The 15,888-nt window shown below is 44.8% G+C and overlaps 1 protein-coding gene across 3 annotated transcripts in view; it reads right to left on the reverse strand.

Annotated features, from left to right (window-relative positions):
• The window catches only part of LOC115177052 (mannosyl-oligosaccharide 1,2-alpha-mannosidase IC-like), a 183,083-nt gene that overhangs the window by 74,811 nt on the left and 92,384 nt on the right, over nucleotides 1-15,888 (reverse strand). For all 3 annotated transcript variants that reach the window (XM_029737517.1, XM_029737525.1, XM_029737535.1), the window contains exon 3: nucleotides 6,154-6,269. In XM_029737517.1, coding sequence (XP_029593377.1) covers nucleotides 6,154-6,269 — 116 coding nt within the window. The remainder of the gene's footprint in view (nucleotides 1-6,153; nucleotides 6,270-15,888) is intronic.

The raw sequence follows: 15,888 nt of genomic DNA on the forward strand, positions 1-15,888 counted from the left end.
ACAACAGCCTGAAGGAACATTGCAAGGCTCCCCTCTCTTGCCTCTCAGTTTTGCCCCCGTGCTTCTGGCCTGTTTACAGACACTTTGATATGCAAGCATCTGCGTTCCCTCCAGGCAGGGAAAAGCAACACGCTACACAAGAGATAAACAAAGCTCCTTCCCCTCAGCCCTCTCCAAACGACACCCACGAGAGACTCTTTAACACCGAAGGGCCTGGATGTGCTCATTATCCAGTCAGTTGATGGTCTATGTTAAGAACACTGGTGTTTTCTAGTGCAACTTGAATTACCATGTTAATTAATGGTTAGGTTGTAGGTGGTTGGGAACCTTTCCTATTCTAGGTAGACCATGAGGGAGAGACTCATCTCTGTCATTGGCCTAGGAATATTAGTGTCGATTATAGGCCTATTCCATTGACGTACGAAGGAATACGCATACTGAAATGTCACAAAAAGGATAAGGATATAGCTTGTCTGTGATCACTTGCACAGTTACCCTGTTTGCCCTCTGAATATCTAAGAGAGTGAAAAACCGATGAGCTGAAGCCACAAGAGACAGCTGCTCTGTCTGGATAGATCACAGTGGCCTGTTCTCTTTGAAACACAATCACAAACCTCACTGAGACTTTTCCTCTGAGAGACGAAATCCGAGAGATGTTAGAATGACTATGATGGAGAAACGGAGAGCTGAGAAAGGCAAAAGAGAAGGATTGAAGGCGAGAGCCTCGAAGGAGGGGTAATAGGGGATGGATCTGTCAATAGGGGATAAAACCCAACCGGCAAGAGTTCATTAATCACTTTCTATTAGCCAACCATGATGAGAGACTGAGACTGGAGACCTGCAAAAGGAAAATAAAATGTATCCCCCCTTTTTACCCACAGCATTCACTAGACTAACCAGGGGACTCGAAACCCGAAGAAAACGAACCCTTGAAAACGAATATGGGGCTATAAGAGGAGGATCTAAATCACTATCTATGGCAGCCAGGGACCACCAAACCCCCAAAACACTAATCAACACTGACATCTCCAACTATTCATTTCATGTTCTAAACGGAAAAACAGCCTGTGGAATTTTGCAAAGTTAACATTAGATGGAGGCATTCCGAAGTTGCTCTTGTCTTTCTAATTGGTTGAGTCACTGGAGGAAAGTGTTTGATCAGAGTATTGCGTCTTCATAGGAAATCGTCAGGATTTGCATCAGGATTTTGGGGAGTTTGTTTTTGTTTTTGGTAGCAGAGGAGAGAGACGTTCTACCACCTTAATGAATTTACTCAGCAGCACAAAGACAAATACACTTAACTTTAAGTCTGCCCTCACACCTCTCTATTTCTCACAGTATTAAGTGTAGCCTTGTATTCTTCACGAGACTTTGTGGAGAAAATCAACATGGATTCTGCTGTTTCTTTCACTCACAAAGCTCTTTAGGGGATCAATCTGAAAACCGAGGAACCATCTACACCGAACAAAAATACAAAAGCAACATGCAACAATTTCAAAGATTTTACTGAGTTAGTTCATATAAGGAAATCAGTCAATTGAAATACATTCATTAGGCTCTAATCTATGGATTTCACATGACTGGGAATACAGCTATGCATCTGTTGGTCACAGATACCTTAAAAAAAAGGTAGGGGTGTGGATCAGAAAACGAGTCAGCATCTGGTGTGACCACCATTTGCCTCATGCAGCACGATACAGTAGAGTTGATCAGGCTGTTGATTGTGACCTGTGGAATGTTGTCCCAATTCCCTTCTATGGCTGTGCGAAGTTGCTGGATATTGGTGGGACATTATTATGAAAAGGTAACCACCACACTGAAACTTTTATTTTGAGTGGATACCGTCGCATCGCTTATTGATGCTGACTTGACACATGCAGCGCGTCCGCAGTGATGAAATGGCTAGATGTTCCGACTCAGGGTTTTCGCGCTGCACACACTCACTGATCAATACAATAACGTTCTCGCCACCCCCCCCCCCCCATCCCCCACCCCTCACACACACACTGATCCAATGAAATTACAGATTTCTTGACACACACACACACACACACACACACACACACACACACACACACACACACACACACACACACACACACACACACACACACAGATCCAATATCATTTGTATTGTGCAACACTGTTTTATTTTAAATGTGAGACGTCCAATCAGATAATACAGATCATCTTCTGACAGTTAGGTTGATTTACAGCTAAATACGCAGATGTGTTCTGCAGGCATTGCACATGTGGATAGTTAACTGTCATTTAAGTTTTTAAAACGTGCAGCTCCCTCTTCATCTACTGCTGTGTCCAATGTCAACAACAAGGCAGACAACCCGGTCCCGGTCAAGAAGAGAAAATATGAATCCGACCTCATCAAATATGGTTTTACATATAAAACAGGCAGGGTGAGTGTAGACCGCAGTGCGTCCTATGCAACGAGCTATTAGCTAATGAGAGCATGAAATCCCTCCAAAATGAAAAGGGATCTGGACACCAAGCATCCAAGACACAAAGATAAGACAGCTGACTTAAAAAAAAAATTGAAAATGTCAATATCTGGAGGCCTCACAAGATTCATTGAAGAACCTATGCACGGTACAAGAAAAGGCACTTTGCGCATCATACCTTGTGGCCCAGCGCATTGCTAAGTGCAAAAAACCCACACCAGCACAGAGGATCTCATACTCCCTGCTGCGATTGATATGTGAACTGAAATCTTGGGAGAGTTTGCCGCCAACCAACTGAAAACCACATCCATATCCAATGACACCACGAAGAGGAGAATTCAGGACAGACAGAGCGCATCAGTGCAAATGGCCATTACGCACTGCAGCTAGATGAATCCACTGATGTGGCTAACTATACATTCGAATGGGATGGGATAATAACTTTGAGGAGCAGTTCCTTTTTAGTGCGGATTTGCCCACCACCACCACTGCGGAGGCTGTCTTTAACACAATGAATATGTACCTGGGCTCCGTGGGACTGGCCTGGGATGGGTGACATGACGGGAAAGCACCCCGTTGTAGTAAAGCAGATCCTGGAGACGGCACCGAGTGCGACGTGGAACCACTGCTTCCTACATAGGGAGGCATTGGCAGCGAAGGACATGGTGCCTGAGCTCCACGCCACTCTCCAGGATGTGATCAAGCGTGTCAACTATATCAAAAAGAGTTCTAGGAAAAGCAGGTGTTTCAGGCCTTCTGCAGGGATATGGGGAGGGAGCACCAGCAGGTGCTGTATCATGCAGAGGTCCGCTGGCTTTCCAGGTGTAAAGTGTTGGGTGGTTTTTATGAGCTTCGATTAGAGATTGCTGCGTTTCTTTTGGTAAACAAGTCCCCTCTGGCCGAATATTTCGATTGTGAGGAAACGCTCACGCAGGTTCCCTACCTGGTGGATATTTTTGATCTGAATTTTCTCAATGTGTCAATGCAAGGGAGGGGGCACAATCGATTATGAACAGAGGGACAAAGTGGATGCCTTCAAGATGAAGCTTGCCGTTTGGGCAAATCATGTTTCGGAGGATTGACACGTTTCCCAATGCTGGTTTCAAGATTCAGAATCAGATCAACAAAGCGCACGGCGACACACCGTTAAATAGCATCGTGTCAAGCTGCAGGGAAAGTTTTGCGACAACTTCACGGAGGCGAACATGAGACAAGACGACTGGATACGGGACCCCTTTCGAGTGGAGATGGGAAGCGTCACGTTGCCAAGCAACGGAGAGGATCAGCTGGTGGAGCTGTCATTTGATCGTGGACTGAGCTCCCGGAAATGACACTGTCACAGTTCTGGTGCAGAGTAATGGGAGAGTATCCTGCTCTCGCATGTCTTGCAATCAAAATCATGCTACCGTTCAGCACCACCTATCTGTGTTAATGAGTTATTGTTCAATAGGTTAATTATTGTTGTTGATTAATTCTGACATTCATTTGGCATTTTATTGAACTGGTCAAAAACATACACCTTAAAAAACTTTTCAAGGTTGTGAAACTATTCACATGGTAATTGCTGATTAAGAATTGCTTATGATTGTTGCTTTTCTATTTTAAACACTGGTATGTGTTACTTTTCATGAACATTATTGGACTGCTTTTGATGTCATGTTCTGCGTCTGATCATTTACTCCCCTCTCCTGAACTGGTGGCCTAATTAAATGGCTTATTCTCTTGAATTGATAATTAATGTTTTCTCAGTTAATATGTCTGTGTAATGACTTCCTTTAATAGCATAATAGTAGCCCGTTGAGACAGAGTCTATTTTGCAAGTGAAGTCTGCCCAAGAAGGCAGCTGCAATACAACGTTACTCAATTGTCATTGTCAAATTTGGGTCCCCAGCCAAAACCGATTGAGAACCACTTGGTTAGAGCATGAATGACTGCGCTGTTAGTGGTTTAATTCTCCTTAGGTGCATAAGGTTCTGTAGCGTTAACGTGTGGGGAAAATATTTCATTTTAACATTCTCTTTCGCCACTTTGTTAAACTAAATGGCTGAGCCTAAAAACGGATCAAAGTTTGGAACAATCCCTATACGTCAATTAGATCCCTGCCCCAGAACCCAAAGTATGGTGACTTTGACCTAAAATGGCCCGGCGTCCATAACAGGACAGATATCCGTCCACTCAGACGAGGAGACCCTCTGGGACAATTGATCGGAGGAGTTGGAGAATGGTGACAGATTGACCTCACTAGCCCAGTGACAAAGTGCGGCCGGAGTGTAAATCCTCCCTGGGTGTCTTTATTATGCTGACGAGGTTGCTGTTTGTCATGGGCTGCCCCGTTACTTTACTGAGTGTCTCTTACCCTGGCTCTCTCTGCCAAGACCAGGAGCTACTGCTGCACAACCACATCGATAGTCATCTTCATATTGCCCAACCTCTGCCAGAGACTGAAAAACTGTGGGTGTGAGCGCGCGTGTGTGAGTGAGCGGGAGAGGGAGGGAGAAGAAAGAAAAACAGAGGAAGAAAGGGAGGGAGTAGAGAGTTAGAATGGAGAGCGAGAAAGGAGCGAGACATGGCTCGCTTTGTGTGTCTAAAATGGTGTTCTGTACAAAAACTGTACACACCGTTCTTTGCATGTCAACATCTATCGACATCTAAGTCTAGCTCATCTAAGTTCACAGCAACTACTAAGAGCACGTCAAACCCGTCAGTCACTCAGTATAATTTCCCAAGAGGGACAAAGCCGAAGTGCTATAGGGAATAGCCAATAGACAATAGAAAATGCTGACCTCAGACAATGTATCACCTTAACATATTAAAGACATCTCTTAGCCAGTAGATGTCAGAGAGATGATATTTGATTAGTGACTAAACCAAATTGCCTTTGGACAAAATTAACTATCCCATTGAGGGACTTACAGAAAGTGTGGAAACAGAGTGGAATGGAGGGCCTATAACTAGTCCGTTAGCAACAGGGCACACAAAGACTGGCGGCGCTTACCTTGCTGGCTGGCACCATCACTCTCACTCACTCAGTTTCCACATAATGTCCAAACTGGCAGACCTCTCTGTTCCCGACTCCAAGAAGAAGTCTATTATCATGGAATTACTCAATGGGGAGGCCAATGACCTCCTCTCTCTCGCTCCTCTCTCTCTCCATGCTTCCACATACATTCTCTCTTACTCGCGCCCTCTTTTATTCATCCAATCCCACAGCACACAGAATTCTGGGAGAGTAAAATAATCCCATGGCACAGTAACAAAGCGTGGTTAGAATGGATCAGTTGTTCAGGGTTGGCCACACAACACATCCTTTATTCCATCTGGAATGCCCTATATAGCTCTGGCAAACTGCCCCACCCCCTAGACAGGACTTTGGGTCAGTAAGGGGACAATCGGCTTAAAATCAACCTGGCACACTAAGACCACTGGTGATAACTTTATTAAGTGTATGCCAACCTAACAAGGGCCAAGTCAGACAGCCTACTTCTAGTGTTGGGGTAGTTGATTGTTACTCCAACATAAATGGCAGAGTAACTATCCATTAAGATAGGAGGGATTGAAAACTTGGTCAATCAGGGGACAACAGATGGCCTAAAATCAACCGCAGCACTAAGACCACTGCTAAGAGTGTTTGTGGTAGAAGATTGGTCCTCCAACAGGAATGGCAGAGATAATATCCAATGAGTGAGTTTGATCTTACCGAGTTCAGGTCCAGGCTGGTCTCTACCCACTCCTTTGCGTCATTGTATTCGTCCATTAATCCCATTATATACAGCGTGTCCAGAGAATCCACGATGGAGGCTCCCCTCAGACCACCTGTAAAACACACAGAACACAGAACAGTCAGAACCATGGGACAAAGGGACTTGCAGTGCCAGACATCACCCTGCATTCTTGTTCTGGGTGAAATTACAATGACTAGAGTTGAGGCTCAGAGACATAAAAAAAGACAGAAGTACCAAGACCGCAAAGTAAAGTTAAGCAAAATCCTGAAATGCCAAACTACAGTGGCACAAACTACAGCTATCACATCTGCATCTTTAATCTTGAATTATGGTATGACATTGTGTAAGCTGGATGAAAGGCATCTACCTCCAAGGTGAACATTAACAGTCTATGTCACGTCCTGACCAGTAAAAGGGGTTATTTGTCATTGTAGTTTGGTCAGGGCGTGGCAGGGGGTGTTTGTTTTGTGTGTTTCGGTGTTTTTGGTTTATGTTCTATATTTTCAATTTCTATCTGTATATCTAGTTTTCTATTTCTATGTTGGGTTTTAGCAATGACCTCCAATTAGAGGCAAATGGTTGTCGTTGTCTCTAATTGGGGGGGTTTGTTTTCACTTGTGTTTTGTGGGTGGTTATTTTCTGTATAGCCTGTGTGCCTTATGGAACTGTTTTTTGTCGTTTGTTATTTTTGTTTAAGTGTTCACGTTACTTCAATAAATTAAGAAGATGAGCAATTTACCCACTGCGCCTTGGTCCAATCCTTACGACGCCCATGACAGTCTAGCCTGCTGCATTCCTAATTGCATTCAGTGCAGGAACTGTGATCCCTATGCTCCAATGGCTGGTTGTAGATGCACTTCATTTGAGGTTATTAAATTCCCTCCACAACCTTAATAAGAAATGTTCAGAGGCTTTTATTCAATCCCACACCCCTTAAGAGCAAGATTGGATGGTCTTTTTCTTTTCATATGAAGAAATATGCGATACGTGGCTGGCTGTAATGGAATGAGCTGTGAACAGAGGAATCAGTGTCCTCATTGTGTTACTGAGAAAAAGAGTTGCAGGAGAGACACACCAACTGGAAGCCTGAAAATGGAGTAATAACAAGAGTAGAAACTAGGCCAACAAATACCGCAGGAATGGTCATTACATGCACTGTAGGGCTTGAAAACAGAACCATAGGTACAGTAACCGATTCGGCTGAAAAAGATGATGTTCCCCTTCATGTTCACCTGTAAACAGAGCTAAACACAGAGACTGTGTCTATCTGACGCAACAACACATCAACCTGGCACATGAAAGTGGTGCGATTCTTATGAGCAGTTATTGTGTGGCTCGGGCAGATATGCAAATGTAAAATTGTATCTCGAGGCGACAAAACATTCATGAAGCAGAGGCAACAGAACACAGGAGGCGAGAAGGGGAGCGATAGTTTCTCTCACCCGAGTCATTTGAATTTTGCCAGACTGTGCAATGCAGTGGGCGGCTAAGACGCCAGGGTTTGGCTTGTCTGATGTGGTTTGGGTGGCGGAGACAGACGTCAAACTCTCTTATCGTCACGCAAGCCTCCTCCCTGCAAACCCCAACTCAGCTTTCCTCTGCCCTCGAATATTTCTGCCTCAGATTTCTTTTTAATGTAAATAATCATAGCATACATGTAATAGTAGCCTACAATATGTGCTTTTCAGATTACCCAGAAAGCCTCTCACATTGTTGACCTTTCACCCTACCACATTGCCTACTGAGGTCAGCTGCTAAGGTAAGCGCGGAGGGCGGAGGGTGCAGGGCTGAGTGATTGGCGTCATATGCCCATGGCCTTGCCGGGTGATTCAGTACAGTCAAGTTACACACTATCAGCCCCATGTCATATATTAGGGCTGTTGGTCACTTGGATAGTCCAGATTTTCCATCTGTAGATGCTCTACAGATGGTCATACTATCAACAAACTATACGTTGCTAAGCAACTGCTTTCTAAGGTTACGGTTTGGGGTAGAATAAGGGTAAAGGTTAGGGCTAGAATTAAGTTTAGGGTTAGAGCTAGGGTCAGGGTTAGTAGATAGATAGTGTTACCAGGCTATTTACTCGATTTTATCCCTTGGAGGACTGCAGTGCCTTTCTCACTCATAATTCTTCACACGGCCACTTTGCTCCAAACCTGTAAGTCTGATGTGTGGTTGATGGACTCAGTGACAGGGCTCTCAGTGTTTTGTCTCTCCCCCGCCACGGCCAGTCGCCTCCCATCTAAAACACGCACGCACGCACCCACCCACCAACCACGCAGCTACTCACCTCCCATCTAACACACACCCCTACCCACCAACCACGCAGCTACTCACCTCCCATCTAACACACACCCCTACCCACCAACCACGCAGCTACTCACCTCCCATCTAACACACACCCCTACCCACCAACCACGCAGCTACTCACCTCCCATCTAACACACACCCCTACCCACCAACCACGCAGCTACTCACCTCCCATCTAACACACACCCCTACCCACCAACCACGCAGCTACTCACCTCCCATCTAACACACACCCCTACCCACCAACCACGCAGCTACTCACCTCCCATCTAACGCACACCCCTACCCACCAACCACGCAGCTACTCACCTCCCATCTAACACACACCCCTACCCATCAACCACGCAGCTACTCACCTCTCATCTAACACACACCCCTACCCACCAACCACGCAGCTACTCACCTCCCATCTAACACACACCCCTACCCACCAACCACGCAGCGAGCCATCTCCCATCTAACACACACCCCTACCCACCAACCACGCAGCGAGCCATCTCCCATCTAACACACACCCCTACCCACCAACCACGCAGCTACTCACCTCCCATCTAACACACACCCCTACCCACCAACCACGCAGCTACTCACCTCCCATCTAACACACACCCCTACCCACCAACCACGCAGCGAGCCATCTCCCATCTAACACACACCCCTACCCACCAACCACGCAGCTACTCACCTCCCATCTAACACACACCCCTACCCACCAACCACGCAGCGAGCCATCTCCCATCTAACACACACCCCTACCCACCAACCACGCAGCGAGCCATCTCCCATCTAACACACACCCCTACCCACCAACCACGCAGCGAGCCATCTCCCATCTAACACACATCTCAGCCCACTTCAGCTGGGTTTACCCTGGCAGGGATTCACCTTACATTGAGAATGAGAGGGCACTGCTACCGTCCAGCTATAGCTAAGCACAGAGCGGCCGATTCAGAGTTGAGATAAGCATGCATAACTTGGGCACCACTACCCTCCAGCTAGAGACACTGCCCACTCACGGGAAATCCATAGATTAGGGCCTAATGAATTTATTTAAATTGACTGATTTCCTTATATGAACTGTAACTCTTTTACGTTTTTGTTCGGTAGTTTCATAAAAGCTATGAAAACTCTGTGAAACAAAGTGAACTTTTTCCTGTCTCTAGCAGATCTCGTCGCTAAGTCCATTGCCAGCAAATAAAGACTCTCAAAAGCATATTCTCCATTTCTGTTTGTGAAGGACTCTCACTATGCATGGCGAGCACTTGACTGTACTGTTGCAATTGGATGACAAATCATGTTTCAGAGCACACAGAGAGAAAAAAAAAGCGATAGCTAATACTCCTCATTACCAATCCTGTCGGCGGCGAACGTCAGGGAGCAGTGGAGTGTGGAAAATTCCTATTGAAAACAGCAGCAACTAAGCACAGATGATTGATGGACTCAGGTGAGAGAGGTAACAGATCAATCCATCACACATTACTCCCAGGGTCCCATGGCGTGGCCCAAACATAGACTTTATTTATTTCAGAGGCCCTTCACCTGGAGGGGTCCTACACCAAGGTGTCTTGGTGGGGGTTATGAGGACTTGTTGCAGGTAGGGTCACTTAGTATTCATCAATACATTTTACACACAAGAGTGGCTTTGTTCATCACATTCAGGTAATACCGACCATTAACCATCACAGCTTAAGTGGGTAATCTATAATCTAACCATGACAGTCAGCTACAAAAACAACGCCATCCATCCATGTGTAGATTCTCGGTGTCGTGAGTGCCACACGTGAGTGCTTGGAGACACGAGACAATAGAAATGATTTTGTAAATAACAGCTGCTCGCCAAACTGAAATGTAATCACATATCATGTGTTTAAATTCATACCAATTAATTACAAGATAACCATTTGAAATGCTGTAATAAACTGATCCTGTAATAAACTGTAATAAACTGGTTTGATATGCTCCCATATTCCAAATTGAAAGAAAAAAAATGAGCAAACATTGCAATTGCCACGCAACCATAATTATTTTAACATTAATTTAAGCAAATGTGAATGAATCTAATTCCTTCCCCCTAGCAACTCAGGAGCTCCCGTACAGGAACTTGTCACAGTATCAGTCATTCATATCATTTATTGTTGAGAGAGAGAGAGAGAGAGAGAGAGAGAGAGAGAGAGAGAGAGAGTGAGTATGTGTTTTCCAGCATATGTGTGTGTGTACAAGCATGTGCGTGTGTGTGTTCATGGGTATGTATTCTATGTTGGAAATGAGTGGGAGAGATTGTATGTGTGTTACTGTGTATTGTGTGTACAAAGTGCATAGAAACCTATTTGTGAGACATTGGCTGGTGGATGTTCATTTATCAAAGCTGTCACTGGCTAGGCAACAGGGTCAGGTTGGGTATAGTAGAGAGCCTGGATACACATGATCAATCAATCACTCACTCACTCACGTCCACAGACACACACACGCACACGCACACGCACACACATGGACATGCACGCACACAGAAACACACTCACACTCACGCACATGCAAATACACGCACTCACACACAACACACAAGTACACACACAGCACGCACTGGCAACAAATTCCATCAGACTGAAATCGTGTTAACCATTGAGACAAACGGCATGACAGAACAACATTCCCTCTGAGTAACCTCTTACCCTACAGGGCTAATCAATAAATAAACTGTTTTGCTCATTCAAGTTAAAGAAACAAAATGGATGATTTGATCACCTCTCTGCATTGACAATACTGAAATTGTATTCAATAGGCTATAACTTGTTTACCCTCTCAGGGACAATGTTAAAGGCATTGTTGGAGAACCCATACTTACTGTATATACTGTATGGGACATTGGCCACCCTTCAGTGAGGACCATCAGTAATCACCATTGACGAAGGAAGAATAACCAGAGACAAACAAAATGATCTACACTGCTAATTTGTTCAGCCATCTTGTTCAATTAAGCTCTCAAACTTCTACCAGAAACCGTGAGAGAAATAGCCCGGGAACATAACAAGGTGATTTGAATAGATAGGAGACTCTGGTTAATCATATTCATTACACCACTTGTACTACTGATTGTGGGTGTCCAATTACCATCACCAGGGTAACGCTAGCCTCGTTGACGTCAACGCGTGTGTTCACGTAGCTTCCTGTTCAGGTCCAGTGAGTGGTAGCTGGGGTACAGATTTATCTTCGACATGTCAGTGTTCAGGAATCTAATTCGTTGAATGTACTTAGAGGTGTCTGTGTAGCATGGAACTGCAATGAGTGTAAGGGGGGGGGGTGAAGTTGAGAAGAGAAGGATGAGAGCATATTGGAGAAAAGCCAGGGAGGGTAAAATGTGTTATGAACGTGTTCCAGGAAAGAGGGGGGGGGGGGCGTCTTAACAGCAAAGAGAACGGTAAGGAGGAGGAATGTAAGAAATACCAAGGCTACCAATCAGAGTGGAGTTTTCAGCAGTATTTTATTTTTATTTAACCTTTATTTAACTATCAGTATGGAATATCAATGTCACAGTTTAACCTCAGACAAACAACTGACAGTAGAGTCAATGAAAATCAATACAGGATGAGTGGCCAAAATTAATTTCACCTATTCGAGCTGACGATAGTTAAACCTTCACGAATGTACTTTTTCCTCATGGGGGTAACTGTCGTCATGTTATATCCTTAGTTTCAAGAATTTCCATCAAGGATGTACTCTTTCCTTTCATGTCATGGCGGTGTCTGTCGCAAGTGCGACATTCTTCTGGATCGTCAGACCTTTGTGTTCTCGGGTTTGCCAGCTACCCCTTGGATATTTCTAATACAAGAATTATTTTTTTTGTCTACAGTTCCCAGTCCGAGTAGCTGTCTGGAGCCCAGTGAGTTTGGCCCTCTCGGGAGAAACATCCACCTCCACATCCTTCTGAAACCACCTACTGTGGGCAAAACAACCACAGGCTGTAAGAGAAATGTCTGGCTCACCTTACCTTGTTTCAGTCTACTAGGAATAAGTCAGAGAGATTGGTGACAATGTAACAAGAAAAAGTGCCACTTTTGTCAAAACACACTGTATTACCTGAAATGGTTATTGGTACTTTCAAAATAGTTTCCTACCCACTTCAATCTCACGGAACCTCCCCAAGAGAGCATTCAACCCGCACCAACCTAGATCCCCTGAGGCCAATGAACTCTCAAACCTCTCAAACCTCTCTAACTCCCTAATGGTAAACATCACACATTCTCTGGTCACTGTAAGTAAACGGTGAGATGATCAGCAGTATATAGGCAACAGCAACAGAGCCTCTGTTCGAATCAAACAGAAAAACGACATGATTGCCATGGAGACAAAGCTGCTGTGATAGGAGCTGTTTACTGATGCACATTATCTAATCCATCAGCCTGAGGGGAGTTGACCCTGTTGAATGTGAAGACGTGTGTGTTTATGTGTTTGTCTGTGTATGTGTGCGTTTGTGTCTATGTGTTTGTGTCTGACAGTGATGTAGCACCGATGTCCAGTCGAGTCCCAACCGGCTGTAGCAGAGAGCTGGGAGAGGATGAGGCAGGGAGAGAGTGGGAGACAGTGTGTGTAAAGTCTTCCTCTCGATGTACAGCCACACAGAGCAGACCCACACCGGCTGGTGACCTGCTCTAACGTCCAGCTGAATGCTGATTCAAACCATTTATCAGCATAGAAAATGTCATAAGTGGGAATGCACTTCAGAACGCTTCAAGGAAATAATACCTGTTGACAACTTACTTGTAGACAATCTACAAAAATGAATTACCTCTCAATTACCTCTCAAACGTCTATCGGTTCATATTATGCTCTATCGTTTATTTCGCGGTGTCGCAAATCCTACTCTTTATGGCAATATTTTTTGGCAATTGGACGACGCTTTGGGCTCTTCCACACGTGCCATGTGAAAGGAAATTTGCAACACAAACAAACATGGAGGAGAGTGAACGTGACACAGAGCACAGAGACACACGGAGACGTGGTTTGGGAATGAAAAGTCTGACACGGACCAGAAAACCGTCCTCTGAAAAATATGCCGCAGGCCGGTCCCGACAACAGGCTCAAACACCACTAACCTCTTTTACCACCTACGCAAGAATCATGTGAAACAGTACGGAGAGAGTCTACGGACGAGACGTAAAAAAGTACAGTCGAGTGCTCAAAACAAACCCCCGACTCAGACGTTACAAGAGGCTTTTGCCCGCGGCACACCATATGGCAAAGAATCACGAAGATGGAAGGAGATAACAGCTGCTGTTACAACTTACATCTGCAAAGACATGGTCCCAATTTACACGGTCGAGAAACGGGGGTTTTGTGAGTTGGTGCGAACACTCGGCCAAAGGTACCAAATACAAATTGATGTGTGACACGTATTAATGCCAAAATAACATGCAAAACAGGCAAGCCCCCAAAAATAAATTTTAGGCCTATATTTATTTTGTTTGCAACTATAGTTGAAGTGTTTTCTATTTACCTTTTTAGATTTTATACATTAATTCATTTTGTTACATGCTTAATTGAAAATTTGCACAAAGGTTCTAAATAAAAGGAGAAATAATCAAACATGAGTATGTACCTTTAATTTGTTGAGTATAACTCAAAATGTAATAATAAATAGGCCTTTACATGTGGTCATTTTATATCAACTATTTATTAATTGAATTTACAGAAAATGTGTTATATCGTGATATGTATCGTTATCGGGATATGAAATGACCTATATCGGGATATGAGACATTTCGCCCAGCCCTACCTCTCATAATACAGAGTAAACCTCTGGTCTGACAAGGTCCCTTACACTATATCACCCCTAAACAAAGTACTGACTGCAGTGTGCCTGTATGGCTGTTGTTACAGTTGATATCTAATCATCATCATCTCAGCGCGGGTGGCCACCATGGAAGCAGTACCCAGACCACAACACAACACAGAGAACCAATAACGTGACTCCCTCGCTCTTCATTTTGCCTTTATAATGTTCCTCAGGGGAAAACTAACAAGACAAACCCTAATGACATAAAGTAGACTATCCCTGTACCTGATTGGCCTCTTCTATTTGGTGTTATGGTTTCAGACACCGCAGCCAAAAAACAAGACCCAGCCAATGAACTTAATAGGCCTAGTTCCTCAAGTTGTCCACCCTGATAGCCCTCACAGAGAGAGAGAGAGAGAGAGAGAGAGGAGAGAGAGAGAGAGACGGCTTTCTCGTTTAAATCCTCCGCACCCTAATTAATATTTTGATGCAGGAGGCTTTAATGCGCGCTGATTTTAATTGCCCCCTCATTCTTGTTTTTCAGTTCCTACTCCTCATGATATTCCAAACTAATTGACTTAAAGCCATCTTAACATCGACATGGCGGTGCGGCGTGTGCTCCTTGAAACTTGCAACTGAATGCAAAACAAAAGGCAGATGCACACATGAAAACATACTGTATACACACATACACACACGAACAGAAGACAGATGCACACATGAAAACATACTGTATACACGCACACACACGAACAAAAGGCAGATGCACACATGAAAACATACTGTATACACGCACACACACGAACAAAAGGCAGATGCACACATGAAAACATACTGTATACACACACACACGAACAAAAGACAGATGCACACACGCAGGCACACACACACACAGAACCCCCCCCCACACACACAGATACACAGAGTAACCAAACATGATTAGAAAGGCTATAATCATGCTGTAGCATGCACATACAGATGAGTCAGTCTAACTGGCATCATCTAATTAGCCACTATGGGAACGTGAGACAAGCGCAGAGCATCTCGAGCCCCCCCCCCCAGTCCTGTCAGATCTTACAATATCTCCAACGAGATTACAGACTGCATACTGTGCTATCGAACCCCTCTGTCCATCCATCCACCCCCTACCACTCTCACCACCATCGATTGACACACAGCCACCACGGGGTAGAAGATTATATCTGATGCTATATTAACCACTAACCCACCACATCTGATTGGAGGTGACAACTGTGCCACGATTGGTCAGTTGTTTCAGACCAGGATGGACCTACGGTGCCGACAATTTCGACGACATTGACAGCAATAGTAAACAGCTGTAGCAGAAAGAGCCTACACCACAAATTGGAGGAACTCGGAGTCTGCAGCTCGGTAAACTAATTGACAGGTCTTCCTGTTTCCAGACGGAGTTGCGGAGGGCAGAGTGAAGTTTGCATTGATTCTAGCGCCCGCAGGCTGTGGCTCCAGCGGTAAGCAGGTGTAGCCGATGTATAAATCTCCCCCAGTCTCTCCATCTCTCCCGGAGATTAAACAGAGCGGCCTGGCCTGTCAGCTGTGCGATGTACAAAAGCACACACACACATGCGTGGAGACAGACACACACACAGCC

The sequence above is a fragment of the Salmo trutta genome, chromosome 3, assembly GCF_901001165.1.
Source record: "Salmo trutta chromosome 3, fSalTru1.1, whole genome shotgun sequence".
Taxonomy (NCBI): domain Eukaryota; kingdom Metazoa; phylum Chordata; class Actinopteri; order Salmoniformes; family Salmonidae; genus Salmo; species Salmo trutta.